Source organism: Mobula birostris, chromosome 10 (assembly GCF_030028105.1).
Source record: "Mobula birostris isolate sMobBir1 chromosome 10, sMobBir1.hap1, whole genome shotgun sequence".
NCBI classification, from domain to species: domain Eukaryota; kingdom Metazoa; phylum Chordata; class Chondrichthyes; order Myliobatiformes; family Myliobatidae; genus Mobula; species Mobula birostris.
Window position 1 is genome coordinate 120,596,602 of NC_092379.1, and position 16,659 is coordinate 120,613,260.

Genomic DNA, 16,659 nt, shown 5'->3' on the forward strand with positions numbered 1-16,659 from the left:
ACAATGGACATTTTTTAAAGATGCCTGCAGTAGAATGGAACGTACTGTATTTCCTGATGCCCTCGAACCACCTAGAAAGATACACTAGATAAATCACTGTCTCCACCACCAAAAAACCCAAAAAAGGCAATGTTCTTCAAGCTGCCTATTTGTTAGAATGGTTGTGGTCAAGCATTGATCGGGTATTTGCAAGATGGAAGGCGCCAATACTGTGATTGTTACCATTAAATAACAAACCAGTTTACACAGCAAGAGGGGGCTGGAATTTGCAGTGCACCCTGAGATATAGAAACAGTAACACAAGTTAGACAGCAGGTAAATCTGGTCTAGAAAACCATGTAGCGTGGCATAATATGGAAGAAAATGTGCCCCAAGATTTCAGACACCTTGGAGGAGGTGGGAAATATGTGAGCAGTATTATTCCCGCAAGGGGCTTCAGACGCTCCTGAAAAGGCAGAGAATACAGATAGTCATTGAGGCCTATACTTGGAGGGTAGCCTCAAGGGCACTGATGCAGAATAACACGAACTTAAGTGATCTGACAAGAATGAATACATCTTCAAATGCCGCATCCAAGCACCTTCAACAATCGGCCAGCTCCGTTCACTACAGTCCCAATGCTCACCTACCAATACCTCGACTTCAATACACAATCATATCCTTCACACAGGTTACAACATTGCAAGCCTCAAGACCATACACTCTAGCTACTTAATACTTCGACTTGGAAACAAATTCTTAAAATAACACAGTGAAGCTACTGCTTCACAAATCTGCATATATGAAGAGAGATAATTCAATATTCACATACACAAAATTATGGAATATTGTCCTTCTTTCAACCTAAAATTTAAAATCTACTTTCAGTTTCTTAAATCAGAATTTAGATTCACACGAAGTCCAAAGTACATTTATTCCTGAGGTATGTATACTGTATATACAACCTTGAGATTTCAGAACCAGAATCAGAATCCTTTATTATTGCCAAGTATGTGGACACATACAGGGAATTTGACGCCGGTTTCCCTAAGCTCTCGCTGCGCAGAATCAAAAAGCAAACAAAACAATAGTGCAAATAATCGTGAACTATATACAATGAAGTATACCTGTGTATGTACAGGTGGACTTGGTTTTTGAGATTTGTCTTCTTGCAGGCAGCCACAAAGCAAAGAAACAAAATAGAACCCATTAAAAAGAAACCCCGTACAACAAGCACTGTCAAACACCTAATATGCAAAAAAAAAACACAACTTCACAAACAATAAAAAAATATACATCAGAACATTAACCAGAGAGTTGCCGAAGATCAAGTTTACAGCCACGGAGCCAGTTCAGAGCTGAGGCGAGTGAATCTCATTCAGGAGCCCAGTGGCTGCAGGGCAACAACTGACCCCGAGCCCAGCAGTGCAGGACCCACGACTCCTGTACCTCCTGCCCAACTGCCCCCGAGCCCGGCAGTGCAGGACCCACGAATCCTGTACCTCCTGCCCAACTTCTCCCAGGCCAGGCAGTGTGGGACCCAAGTCTCCTGTACCTCCTGCTAACTGCCCCCAAGCCTGGCAGTGTGGGACCCAGGACTCCTGTACCTCCTGCCCAACTGCCCCCAAGCCTGCCAATACGGGACCCAGGACTCCTGTACCTCCTGCCCAACTATAGGAGTGAGAAGGGAGGGAGATCAGTCAATGCAGGTAGATGGCGCTGAACACCTGTTCATTTTCCACTCTCGCCCTCAACGATTTTAATCCTGTTTGATGCTTTAACTGGCGTGGAGTATTGGTGCTGACCACAAGTTCATCTTCCTCCATTAAGCTTCGACACAACATCCACCCACAGTGTTGGCCACCCCAGCCATACCAGCAACTCAAGAGTGTCACCGAGTCCCTAGGAGATCACAGGAGCCCCTGATCATTTAGCTGTCTCAAAAGAACATCCTTAAAATGGAAATTACAGGCTGCAAATCATAGCACTTCAGAAGAGGTAGAAGTAGTATATCTATTAGCGTGTTTAGTAGTAGTTTTGTGAGCAATCTGCAATCATTGCCATCAGTTGCTGGCACTATCTTGGGGATAAATATAGCATAGCATGTAGCTCCTCCTCTCTTCCTGATAGAGAACATCTATAACAACATGCAACAAACCCCAATGCATCTACAGACAACCAGCCATTTACTGAGCATCTCCTTCACTTCCATTATCATATAATTCCACTGCCACAATGCAAATTTACTGCAGTCTATACCATCTCCAGGCTGGATAATAGTCAAAGAACCATGGAAGAGCATCTCTGAACACACATGTTGAAGCTTGTTGGACGGGACTCTACAGCAGAAGACCATGAACATACACTCAATGGCCACCACAGCAGGAGTGGCCACTGAGTGTACATTGCTATTAATTAAGAGCAGAAGAGACATGCATAACACACAAAAGTTGCTGGTGAACGCAGAAGACCAGGCAGCATCTCTAGGAAGAGGTACGGTCAACATTTCGGGCCGAGACCCTTCGTCAGTCCTGATGAAGGGTCTCGGCCCGAAATGTCGACCGTACCTCTTCCTAGAGATGCTGCCTGGCCTGCTGTGTTCACCAGCAACTTTTCTGTGTGTTGCTTGAAATTTCAGCATCTGCAGATTTCCTCGTGTTTGTGTTTTTAGAGACATGCATAAAGCAGGGTGCTGGGCCAGCTTGGCACAGACTGAGCCAAATTCCAAATATTTTCAAAGAATCTATGCTGGGCCTGACCTGCACCTGACAAATGATTGGCCATCTCTGCTTGGCAAAATGATGATTTAATATCATCATACGAGACAACCCAGATAAAGGAGAAAGCTCTTCGCCATCATCCAGGTAGTGATAAAGAAAATGGAGGGCAGGCAATAAATATTGCCCTTGGCAACAGCCCATGAATGAATGAATGAATATTTATTTATCCAGAGATACAGCATGGTAACAGGCCCTTCTGCCCTAAAACTCCAATGTGATCAATTAACCTATTAACTTTGGATCTGGGAGGAAATAGAGGACCAGAAGAAAAGTGGTCATGGGGGGAAGATTCATCCAGCAACAGGACTGAACCTGAGTCATTGCCACTGTAAGTGTTGTGCTAACCTCTACTCTACCGCACCAGGAAACTAAAATAATACTATATATAGCGCAAAGGGAGACACAATTTTCCCAAGGATCAAATGCTAAAACCTTATTTTTCTTATGAAACATATCTGGGTCTGCAATAAATACGCGACTTCAGCACAAACAGGAACAAAAATGTGTTGGGCCGGCTTGCGGGGAAGCTCAAACAAACGGGGCTGATCCCAGCTCATCTCAGTGCAGCTCTGAAAGCTGCTGGGGAAGGAAAAAAGGATCTTGCTGCTGAAAATGTGCTGAGGAATAGCATTGGAGTGAGCAAGTAAAATTAGCTCTAAGGTCTTGGTTATGCCAAAATGAAAGAATAAACCATCCTAGCATGTGATATTTATGCATGTCTGCTGGTGCCATTCCGTCCCTCCCTTTTATCTGGCTTTTAATGTTTAAAACCACAGCTCGTGTATAATCTGGAACCAGACATGCTGTCTGGATATTCCCTGCAGTGACATTATTAAATGCTGCTCAAGTGTCACCATCAATGAGATGTGCCTTCACAGCGAGTTCCAAGCTTATTGAAGGATTCCAGCTCATCATATAATCCTAATATTTTGCTGACATATAAATGATTTCAAAGCACAAAAGCACTTCTGGTTTTGCATGTGATGGAAGAAGATGAACAATGAATTGTACCTGTCCCAGATAACATTCTACTATATTTCAGATCTCATGCTCATCAACACTCAGAGTTCAAATTACAAGTGATATACTTGTATTATCAAAATACAAGTACGTCACCATATACAACCTGAGATTCATTTCCTTGTGAGCATACTCAAAAAATTCAGTAAGCAAAATAGTATCAAAGAAAGACCACAGCAACAGGGTAAACAACCAGTGTGCAGAAGATAACGAACTATGCAAATACAAAAAGAAAAAAAACAAATAATAATAGCAACAACACACAAAATTCAGAAATCAGTAAGTTGAAAACAACAGAAGTATGCTGAATTAAAAGAGGAAATTAATAGTCTATGGAACATGAACAGGGTATCAATAGATTGCCCCAATAGTAATATTGACAACAGGGGTCATCCCAAAATCACTACACAATGGCATAGAACAATTAAGTCTACAGAGCAATATCTCCAGAATCTCCAGAAAGCAACCATACTAAACACCATTAGAATAGTCTGAAAGTTCTTAGCAATCGAGAAATGAGTGTGCTTGGCTATGCTTGTAGCTCAGGTTTAACCAGCCTGAGCTGAGAAAAAATAAAAACAATAATAAATAAATAACCAATAAGTATGAAGAACAGGAGATGAAGAGTCAATCATGTGGATACTCAGAGGCTTCTTCCCAGGGCTCAAATGGCTAACACAAGAGGGCACTGTTTGAAGGTGCTTAGAAGTCGGTACAGAGGAGATGTCAGGGGTAAATATTTTACACAAAGAGTGGTGAGTGCGTGGAATGGGCTGCCGGCGATGGTGGTGGAGGCGGATATGATAGGGTTTTTTAAGAAACTCCTGGATAGGTACATTGAGCTTAGAAAAATAGAGGGCTAAGGGTAACCCTAGGTAATTTCTAAAGTAAGTACATGTTTGGCACAGCATTGTGGGCCGAAGTGCCTGTATTGTGCTGTAGATTTTCTATGTTTCTAAGAGTCCTTGGAAGTGAGTCCATAAGTTGTGGGAACAGTTCAGTGATGGAGCGAGTGAAGAAGTTTTCCCCTCTGGTTCAGGAGCCTGCTGGTTGAGAGGTAATAACTGTTCCCAAACACCTGGCCCAACTTGGAGTACAGGTCTCTCCACAATGAACCAGACCCTTTTCGCTCTCACAAGTCTGATGATCCTGCAATCTCCCTCATCCCAGGTAGTTGTTGTTTAACCCAGAGTTAAGGACATTTAGTATGGCTTTAACACAGGGTAGAGAGTGAAATTCATGTCCTGTAATATCCATTCACGGAAATAAATTTGCCATACATACTGAATTCACTAATGACTCCAGACCCAAATAATATGGTTAACTTTCATCCGTTTGTACAGTTCAGAGCAATTAGGGATGCACAATAAATTCAGGTATCCTCAGCAACACTCACATCCTTTGTATAAATGAACATACAAACACATTTCAGATAATACCTTCACACCACTGACAAAGGCAACCTTCACCCACCATAAGACACAGGAGCAGAATTAGGCCATTTGGCCCATCAAGTCTGCTCCACCATTCCATCATGGCTGATTTATTAACTCTTTCAATCTCATTCTGCCTTCTCCTCGTAACCTTTGACGTCCTTACTAATCAAGAATTTACAAATCTCCACTTTAAATACACCCAATGACTTGGTTATCACAACCACCTGTGACAATGAAATTCACAGATTCACCATCTTCTGGCTAAAGTAGTGCACCCTCATCTCTGTGAAAATACACCCCCATCTTCACCTGTGGACAGAAGTAGCTCTGGCCTTCAATCAAACACCACCTCCTGATTTTTGGTCATTTGAAACCTATCAATCCAATCAATTGCATTTTGCGAAGAAACCTGCAGGAACTCCTACTAATGCCATAAACAACACCTAATTAAGCATAAACACAAAAGGTTCTGCAGATCAGCACACACAAAATGCTGGAGAAACTCCACAGGTCGGGCAGCATCTGTGGAAATGAATAAATAATCAATGTATCAGGGTGAGACCCCTCTTCAGGACTCTGGAAATCCAGAGTAACACACACTCAAACACCAGTCCTGATGGAGAGTACTGAGTCAGAAATGTTGATTGATTCCATTTCCATAGATGCTGCCTGACCTCCTGAGTTCCTCCAGCATTTTGTGTGTGTGTTACCTACTTATTGCCTGTTATGCCACTGGCTTTTAGGGCTGCAATGAAGGTTCTCCATTTCTGGCTTCCTTCACTGTGTCACTAGCTTTCTCTCGGTTTTCACTACTGTCAGCCACGCAAGTCCTGGGTGGAGACTCATGAATGCCATCGCACTCAGATGTGGAAGGATTCTTCACTGCATAACAGTTTTGTTTCAGCAGTCAGGCTGCTAACTCTGAGCTGAACCCCCGAACCTGGAGGGCCAATGGACCACTCTGAGTCTATCCTCTGCCCTTTGGCCTGTTTGGCATGGGTGACCCTATCAAGAACCTGAAGCACAGAGCCCTGACTCCAGCCAGCATTGCTCTCCGGGTCACTGAGGCACCCAAACCTCCAAACTACGAAAAGGTTGTGGTCCTCTTGGAAGTTTGTGTGTGTTACTCTGCATCACATTAAACAGATTTCTAGGAAGATTCTGAGTGATGAACAAGATCACATCACAAAATATCTGAGTATTTAGGGTGAACTTTAGATCTGAATAGTGTCACATTAATAAAAGAAGCACGTTCTCCCTGGTCATGAACAGTTGCTAAACAATCCTGATACTGAACTGACTGATGGTTTAATCAAACAGCCAGAAAATGTCCCACATTGAACTCAAGTGAATTCCAAATGTGCTTAGTAGTGTATGATCGTGGCCTATTCAATGACTAAAGGGAGTCTCTCCCTCAATCAGTGCTTCAGAGCTTCTTCCTTCTATTGTTGTGACCGACTAAACTGAGCCACAGGGAAGATGTCACCAGGAGATACAAAGGCTTTATTTGGCCATTTATTTATTTAGCAATACAGCATGGAGAAGGCCTTTCCGGCCCTTAGAGCCACGTCACCCCAGCAACTGACAACCCTAACCTAATCACGGGACAATTTACGTTGACCAATTAACCCACCCGGTACGTCTTTGGACTGAGAGAGGAAACAGGAGGACCCGGAGAAAACCCACGCATTCCACGGGGGTGGGGGGTGGGGGTGGTAGACGTACAGAGACCCCTTACAGAATGGTACCGGAATTGAACTCCAAACTCCGGAGCTGTCTGAGCTGTAATATCGTCGCACTGACCGCTATGTACTGTGGCACTTTATTCAGATCATCCAGAGGGAACCTAGTTCTCTCCCTACACAATGTTTTATACTTTTTGAATGGAAAGCCAATAATAAACAATAACTACATTTTCAATGGTTTTAGTTCCTACTACCATCCAGGAAGCAGTATCGCAGCATAAAAGCCAGGACCAACAGGCTCCAGGACAGCTTCTTCTACCAGCCCATCAGACTGATGAACTCACGCTGATTTGAGTGTACTCTATATTACATTGCCTGTTCTATTTATTATAAATTACCATGATTGCACATTGCAGATTTAGATGGAGACGTAACAAAGATCTTTACTCCTCATGTATGTGAAGGACGCAAGAAATAAAGTCAGTTCAATACTAAACTGGTAACTCTGCAGAACTCCATATTTACAATGGTGGCATATCCCAACAGCAGAAACTCTCTGAATATTCAGTACTACTGTCCGTTCCAAAAGCTTCTGAGCACAAACACCCGGCATCCAGATGATCTCTGTTTTGTTAGTGCTCAGGGATGGCTGCCCGAATAGCCAGAATATGAAGTAATGAAGCAGACCTGTCCTAAACTGTGCATTAGGTAGCAAGGATACACCTTTAACAATGTGTTAATGCAGGAGATGATCACTGATCTCATCCTAAAGTTTTAACAACAACCAGTGAACATAAGAACATAAAAAATAGGAGCAGGAGTAGGTCATCTGGCCCGTCGAGCCTGTAGCGCCATTCAATAAGATCACAGCTGATCTGGCCACGGACTCATCTCCACCTACCTGCCGTTTCCCCACAACATGGACATTCACCTATTGTCTTCCCTGCATAGATCATTTGAATGGTACAGAATTAGAATATCCCACATCCAACAGTTGGTTTTGATAACCTGGATGTACCAGTTGAACAGGTTTTATTTCCTGAAGACTGGCTCTCATTTTATCAATATCTGCTATCCATATTTTCATAACTCCAGACTAATCTCTAAGACTATAAAAATGACACTGAATGCCAAGGACAGGAATTACAGAATCCCGCAGCAAACACGATCAGTCCCGATGGAGGGTTTCAGCCCATACATCAACTGTTTACTCTTTCCCTAGATACTCTCTGACCTGCTGAGTTCTTCCGGCATTCTGTGTGTGTTGCTTGAATTTCCAGATCATGTTTACAATCAATCACTGACAGGAGAAGGTGATGAGGAGTGAAGGGCAAGGTATAAATTGATTAGCAGTCCCATCATGGAAAGGTAAACTGTACATGGATTTACTAAGGACTGAATCAGGAAGCCACAACTAAAATCACAGATGACATTTTATGGAAGGCAATGTAGTTTATTATGAAGTCCTGCTTCTAAACTAAAACTATTAGAAGTTTTATCAGAAGTTTGTTATTGTAAACAATAAAGCAAAATCAAAAATGACTTGGTAGAATCCTGATTTATTAATGGAAGGTAAAAGTACCACTGTTATTGTTGATGTCATTTTTAAGTTTGGTCATACAATAGTATAGCTTTACATTTCATTTCTCTATTGATGTAGGAAGAATTTGCACTTACCCTTGGCCAATCTTTTCAAACCGCGTGTACTTCTTTTTGGGATCACCCACACTAACTATGCTTCCTGAAAGAAAAGTTCACATTAAATATAAAGTTATTGGACTCATAACATGTAGAACTTGTTTTTGTGTAAATTAATACATTAGAAAGAAATATCTATCATAGTCATTAGTTAATACTCTTTGTTGAAATAAAAGGTCTGCAACGATAGTCAAGAGGGATTGCTTTAAAATACATACTTAATTTTTCAAGGATCTCTTCATCCGTCATCTTGGATTTCTTCCTTTGCTTGTCAGTGTTTCTGCAGAGCTGACTGTTCAGACCGCTCACATTTTCAGGTGGTGTTGTGACTGGAGACGTTGTCACATCTTTGACAGGTGCCACTGGAACGATGGGCTCAATTACTGATCGGGTAAAAATCTGGAGAAACAAAAGGATTAGTTAGAATCACAACAAACATCTCATTAAAAATATGTAAAAGCCCCCCAGACAGCTAAACATCATCAGTCTTGGCAACTGGAACCTTCTTGATCTGCGCAGCTCAGCTCTAAATGTGATAGGAATGTGTTGAGGTCAGAATCCTAATTTACATCAAATTCCTCCTATAATGCAGGGAGATTAGTTTTAAAATTGAACAGGCACAAAAAAAAACTGATTTTAATGGCAACTCTATTTCTTCTCTCTACTTTTTTTCTCCAAAGGAAAGGAATTGTCAGAGAGGAGGTACAGAAGCCTGAAGGCCCACTCAGTGATTTAGGAACACTCCTTCCCCTCTGCCATCCAATTTCTAATTGGACATTGAACACTACCTATTTTTGCATTACTAATTTAACTGTTTAATATATATATATTTATATAATACATAATATTTAAATATATTTACTGTAATTCAGTTTTTTTCCCAATATTACCATGTATTGCATTGTACTGCTGCCGCAAGTTAACAAATTTTATGACATGTGCCAGTGAGATTAAACCTGATTCTGAAGTGCGTCCTTGCACAACTGATTCAAAACTGCAAAAGTGATTCCTGTATCAGATATATCCTTGATACAGGCAGAGGCAAGATCAGTGCATTTCCCCTGTGGAGATACAGAATGTTATTGTCAATTGGATATGCTTACAGAATAAGCAGTGGCATATGACAAGAACCCAAATTATTATAATTAAAAATAAGTTTGGCACTACTGGGCAAATACACAAGGGAGAATCATCAAATCAAAACTGTTATAAATCTTCATTTTTTTCTCACTGTATTTTATGTCCAAAATTTAGGCTTGACTATGCTCCCATAAGAAATAGGATGAAAGTAGTTAGCCTGTTTCAAATATTTTGTTTTACACCTTTAAATTCTCTTTGCCTAACAATTCACTTCGACAAGTTAAATCCAAAACATACCAGGGGTTAAAGGAACACAATGCATTGTTAGTCCATCAGTATCTAACCCTTCACATTCCTCCCACATAGCCCTCCATTTTTTTCTTTCATCGATGGCTAATTTTTCCAAGATTGTTCTGATAACTGAAGATGGACTCTATCTCATTAGATTTCTCAGCTGTATCAAAGAATGTTTATCTCTTTCTCATTTGAAACAAATGATTTTTTAAAAAAAGTATCATGTCTACCATTTATTTGACGTAGCGTTACTTGTGATGACTCGGAATTTGACCATGCAATAAGTCAAGTTCAGATATCCTGAATAGTCATAACTTGACCAAACTACACTAAATTATATGTCTGCAAGGTAGACTTGGTCAAACTGTATTTTGACATCCGGTAAAATGGCAGCAGACAAAGACTCAGCAACTTCTCTGGCTCCTAATAATGGTGCTAGTTTTAAATTCTTAGCCAAAGTTTCAGAGTTTCTAGTCAGAGATTTCAGTCAACCTAAGCTCCGTGAATATACTGTAGCACCACAGACCTCTCAAACAATTTGCTGGATTATTGTTCAGTAGCACCTACATCCACTATGATGACGCAAACAACAGGAATTCTGCAGATGCTGGAAATTCAAGCAACACACATCAAAGTTGCTGGTGAACACAGCAGGCCAGGCAGCATCTCTAGGAAGAGGTACACTATGATGAAGTGCTTTGAGAGGTTGGTGATGAAATGCATCAACTCCTGCCCCAGAAGTGACTTGGATCCATTCCAATTTGCCTACCGTCACAACAGGTCAATAGTAGGTGCCAGTTCATTGGCTCCTCACTCAATCCTGGAGCACCTGGACAGTCCAGCTTCATATTAGAATGTTCTTCATCGACCACAGCTCCGTATTCAGCACTATCGTCCCCTCAAAACAAATAAGCTCCAAGACCTAGGCCTCAATAATTCCTTGCACAACTAGATCCGCGATTTCCTCACCTCCAGGCTCCAGTCAGTTCGGATTGGTAACTACATCTCCTCCACAATCACCATTAATCCCCCTGCTCTGCTCACATTATACTTATGACTGTGAGGTTAAGTACACCTCTAGTGCCATACTTAAGTTTGCTGTTGTTGGCTGAATAAAAGGTGATGACAAATCAGCATAGAGGAGGGAGGTTCTTGCTGAATGGTGCCACACAACCTCACACTCAACAGCAGTAAACCAAAGAGCTGATTATCTACTGGAGGACGAAATCGGAGGTCCACGAGCCAGCCCTCTCTGGGGAGTCAGAGGTGGAGAGGACCACCAATTTTAAATTCCTCGGCCTTATCATTTGAGATGCTGTGAGTCCCCATGCAAGTGCCATTACAAACACAGCACAGCAGCATCTCCACCTTCTGAGATGTTTGTGAAAACCCAGTATGTCATCTAAAACCATGACAAACTTCTATAGATGTGCAGTAGATAGTATATTGATTGGTTGTATCTCAGCCTGGTATAGGAACTCCAAAGGCCTACAAAAAGTAGTGGATACAGCCTAGTCCATCACAGGTAAAAGCCTTTCCCACCACTGAGCATGTCTACAAGGAGTGCTGTCACAGGAACACAGCACCCATCATCGAGGACCCCCACCATCCAAGCCACACTCTTTTCTCGCTGCTGCCATCAGGAAGGTGGTACAGGAGCCTCAGGACCGACAGCACCAGGTTCAGGATCAGTTACTACCCCTCAACCATCAGGTTCTTGAACCAGAGGGGATAACTTCACTCACCCCAACTGAACAGATACCACAGCCTATGGACTCACTTTCAAGGACTTTAAAACATGTTCTCAATATTTATTACTTATTTGTTAATTATTATTTTGTAATTTTTTTCTTTTTTGTACTTGCACAATTTTTTGTCTCTTTTTTTTTACCCCAGTTGCTCATTCATCTTTGTTGCGTGTGGACTTCCATTGATTCTAGTGTTTCCTTGTATTTACTGTGAAAGCCCACAATAAAATGAATCTCTGGGTAGTTTATAGTGATGTTTATATACTGTAATAATAAACTTACTTTGAACTTTGAGTACTTCAACTGAGCAAAGTATCTTGTATATTCTTCTGAGAAAACATTTGCCAAGGAAATGAGACCAAAGTCACTTTAGACCAACAGATGTGTGTAATCACTTTGTGTCTTGTTAACAGTCATCAATCACATAGAACTTGTAGGGTTTAGATGCATTCGTAGTCTGGATAATCCTGAAGTGAAGTTTATAAAGCACAAACATACAACCTAAATCAAGTAGGGTTTTGATCCGATCACAATTCTCCATTGGTCACGTGGTGTAATTGGCAGCACATCTCCTTAGGCCGGAGGGCCTGTGTTGCATCTCTAAATTTAACAAGTGCATGGAATATTAAATAGTTAAAAAGAACTAGGAAAGACTTTCAGTGAAATTACTAAAAAAAAGAAACAATCTAATCTCTACCATAGTAAGGTTACTCATTTTTGAATGGTAACTGACTTCTGGTAATTTTAGATAAATCTAGGATTTTTTTTGCCATAGAAGCTGCCGACAGATTAAAAACATAGGTGTGATGCAACTTATTTTTTAAGAAAAGGTGACTGTAAGAACTGACTTATAACTACGAGGATCTCAAAACATTAATGTACTTCCAGCAGAATGTCAAGTGCTCTTAGAAAGCACCTTTTTACCATGATTAAATGTTGTGTGCGTGGGCATGTACATTTTTTCCTCACCCCTTATGGGTGGTGTGTATGTAAATTTTTTCCCTCAATCTCGGGTCCTGTATCAGAGGCCTGGGAGCTCGAGGGGTTCGGCACAGTGTCCTTGCCGTTCCTAGTAGTGCGCTCTTCAGGGCCAAGATCTCAGATGTTGTTCCCAGGATTTGTTGGAGCCACTCTCCCAGTCCAGGTGTCACAGCTCCAAGTGCTCCTATCACCACCAGGGTTACTCTGGCTTTAACCTTCTACATCCTTTCTATCTGCTCTTTCAAACCCTGGAGTTTCTCCGGCTTCTCATACTCCTTCTTCCTGATGTTACTGTCATTCAGGATTGCCACATCTATTACTATTGCTTTCTTCTGTTCCTTGTCCAGTAGTACTATTTCTGATTGGTTGGCCAGTACCTGCTTATCAATCTGAATTTGTAAGTCCCACAGGATCTTAGCTCTGTCAATCTCCACTATCTTCTCGGGTGTTTCCCATTTGGACTTGGAGGTGTCCAATCTCTACTCAGCACAAATGTTCCTGTACACAATTCCTGCAACTTGGTTGTGCCATTCAGTATGTGCTGTCCCTACCTACATCTTGCAGCCTGCTACTATGTGCTCGACGGATTCAAAGGATTCCTTGCACAGTCTGCATCTAGGGTCTTGTCCGGTGTGATAGCCTCATGCGTTTATTGTTCTTGTGCTGTCATGAGCAGTGCCTCTGCGCTGTCCCCCAGCCCTGCCATTTCCAGCCATCGGTAGGACTTCCTTACGTCAGCCACCTCTGAAATCGGGCGGTGATACATCCCATGCAGGGGCTTGTCCTGCCATGGCCTCTGATCTCCTGGCTCTGCTTCACCCACTTCCATTTCCATGTCCCCTGCCTGCTGTCTGAGGTATCCTCCTAGCATGTTGTCTTTAGGGGCTATCTTCCTGACGTACTCACCGACCACCTGGCAATAAATTGCCTAGCAGAACATACCATAAATGGATGAGACTGGACAACGTGGAATTAATAGAATGCTACTTCAACAGCAATCCACACGCAAGAGGATGTATCAAGCCAATGTGGGGACACTAGTGACAATGAAGACTGTCACCCACATTCACATACATATATTGCTAGTCTGGAGGAAGTGATATTGAAAAGAAAAAACTTGGAAGGATTCAACTGTATAGTAATACAGATCAACATTGTGACAGAGAGTTATATTAGCTAGGTTGCTTCTGACTTACTGCCAATGTTCGGTCTTGGCACAAATTCACTACTGGAGGATTGGGACACACAATACACCAGCTTATTGATTCTGTTGTCAATTCTATACGACTATAACCAATGAAGGAAGCTTGCAGACACACACACACACGTATTTTGTTGTGCAGGAGAGGGGAAATGCATGCATTCCCTCAGAGGCTTGATAATTTATACAAGGAGCAGCATCAAGATTCCAACCTAGCTACTGGTTACAGTAAGCAAGAGAAAATCTGCAGATGCTGGAAGTCCAAAGCCACACACACACACACAAAATGCTGGAGGGACTCAACAGGCTCGGAAACATGTATGGAAAAGAGTCCATGTTCCAGGCTGACACCCGACATCAAGACTGGAAAGAAAGAGAAGTCAGAGTAAGAAGGTGGGGGAGGGGACAAGGAAGGACAGTGGGAGGGGTTAGGAGAAACCAGGAGTGGAGGAGGGGGTGAAGAACTGGGAAGTTGATTAGTGAAAGAGAAAGTGTGGAGGAGGGAGAAATCTGATAGCAAAGGATAGAAGACCATGGAAAAAGGGGAATTGGGGAGCACCAGAGGGAGGTCATGGGCAGGTAAGGAGGTGAGGTGAGAGGAGAACAGAAATGGAAAATGGTGAAGGGAGTGGGGGGGCGGGGCAATTACCAGAAATTAGGGAAATCTTTGTTCATGTCATCAGGTTGGAGGCTACCCAGGTGAAATATAAGGTGCTGCTCCTCCAACTTAAGTGAGGCCTCATCACAACGGTAGAGGAGACCACAGGCTGACATGTCGGAATGGGAATGGGAATGGGAAGTAGAACTGAAATGGGTGGCTACCAGGAGATCCCACTTTTTCTGGCAGATGGAGCAAAGGTGTTTGAAGAAGCAGTTTCCCAATCTACGTCGGGCATCGTCGATATACAAGAGACCACACCAGGAGCATTGGATACAGATGACCCCAACGGATTTGCTTTACCTGGAAGGACTGTTCGGAGCCCTGAATGGCAGAGGTCCTACCAACAAGTACCTTCCCCCCTTCCTCCACTTTCCACAGGCACCGCTCCCTACTTGACTCGCTTGTTCACTCGTCCCTCCCCACTGATCTCCCTCCTGGTACTTATCTTTGTAAACAGAACAAGCATCATTCCTGCCCCTACACCTTCTCCCTCACTACCATTCACGGCCCCAAATAGACCTTCCAGGTGAGGCGACAGTTCACCTACGAGTCTACTGGGGTTACCTATTGTATCCAGTGTGGCCTCCTGTATATCGGTGAGACCCGATGTAGATTGGGAGACCACTTCATCGATCACCTACGATCAGTCCACCAGAAGCAGCAAGATCTCTTGGCAGCCACCCAGTTTAATTCTACTTCCCATTCCCATTCTGACATGTCAGTCCATGGCTTCCACCACTGCCACAATGAGGCCGTACTCAGGTTGGAGAAGAAACACCTTAAATTCCATCTGGGTAGCCTCCAACCTGATGGAATGAACATCGATTTCTGGAACTTCCAGTAATTGTCCCCCGACCCCGTTTACCATTCCTGTATCCCTCCCTCACCTATCTTCTTACCTGCCCATCACCTCCCTCTGGTGTTCCTCCCCCTTCCCTTTCTTCCATGGTCTTCCATCCTCTCCTACCAAATTCCCCCTTCTCCAGCCCTTCATCTCTTTCACCTTTCAACTTCCCAACTCTAAAGAGCCCTTCCCCCCTCCCGATTTCACCCATCATCTCCCACCCTGTACTTCTTCCTCCCCTCCCCCCACCTTCTTACTCTGAACTCTCTCTTTCCAGTGCTGACGAAGGGTCTCGGCCCGAAACGTCGACTGTTTACTCCTTTCCATAGACGCTGCCTGGCCTGCTGAGTTCCTGCAGCATTTTGCGTGTGTTGCTTCTGATTACAATAGCAGCTTGGGCGATACTTTGTTGGGATCGTTAACAGGGCAATTTCTTGCAGCGATGCCCTGTGTTTATTCCCCCCTCCAAGCAGCCGCTCTCAGTGAGGATTGGCTAGATGTGGAAAGGAGGTCAAACTCTGAGCACGCATAAAGGAGCAAAAGCCTTTCTACGTCATCTGTACTACAGCATTCCCCGCAAACCCTAACAAAGCCTGAACAGCACAGAAATATTTACTCGAACAGTCTCTTTGTCGGACAGCACGATCAATTTACTTGTGAGTAGCAGGCATGGTGTCTGTGTTATGAACTCTCTCAGCCCTTGCTCTGAAGTACCTTACTGCAGTCACATTTATCAGAGAGGACAGCAATTTAATTTAGATTCCCCTCACTGTAAAAATATTGAATTCTAAGGAGTCTGCTATTATAAATTATGGTTCTGCCTTGCAATCGGCTATAAAAGATGATTCCAGCCTGAGTTTTGGCTTCGGATTTCCCTAAACTTGGGCACATCTATTTTCTTCCTAGCTTTAACAATTTGAATGTGCCATCTCGTGATACAACCACCCAGGGGAGGAGGTGCCAGAGGCAGCGAGCGAGGGAACAGAGGTGCAGTGGATGTGCTGGAATCGTGCTGGGTTAGGAGCTGGTCCCTGCAGGCTGGATCTCCCTTTGGTGCTGCTCTGCAGTGTTCACTCCCTGGAAGACAAGTTGGACTGCCTTGGTGTGTGTCTGACCCAGTGTGAGATGAGGAGCCGCTGTGTTCTTATCCTTGTAAAATCATGGCCCCAGGACAACAACACATGTACCATCAATCTACAGGCCTTGCCACTCAGGGACTCGTGCGAATATGATTTTGTGACTGTATGTGCTG

General features: G+C 43.1%; 1 protein-coding gene across 3 annotated transcripts in view; it reads right to left on the bottom strand.

Moving 5' to 3' along the window:
- Window positions 1-16,659, bottom strand: part of LOC140204288 (serine/threonine-protein kinase PAK 3) — a 248,300-nt gene that overhangs the window by 33,611 nt on the left and 198,030 nt on the right. For all 3 annotated transcript variants that reach the window (XM_072270883.1, XM_072270881.1, XM_072270882.1), the window contains 2 exons: window positions 8,817-8,997; window positions 8,578-8,641 (listed from right to left, as the gene is read on the bottom strand). In XM_072270883.1, coding sequence (XP_072126984.1) covers window positions 8,578-8,641; window positions 8,817-8,997 — 245 coding nt within the window. The remainder of the gene's footprint in view (window positions 1-8,577; window positions 8,642-8,816; window positions 8,998-16,659) is intronic.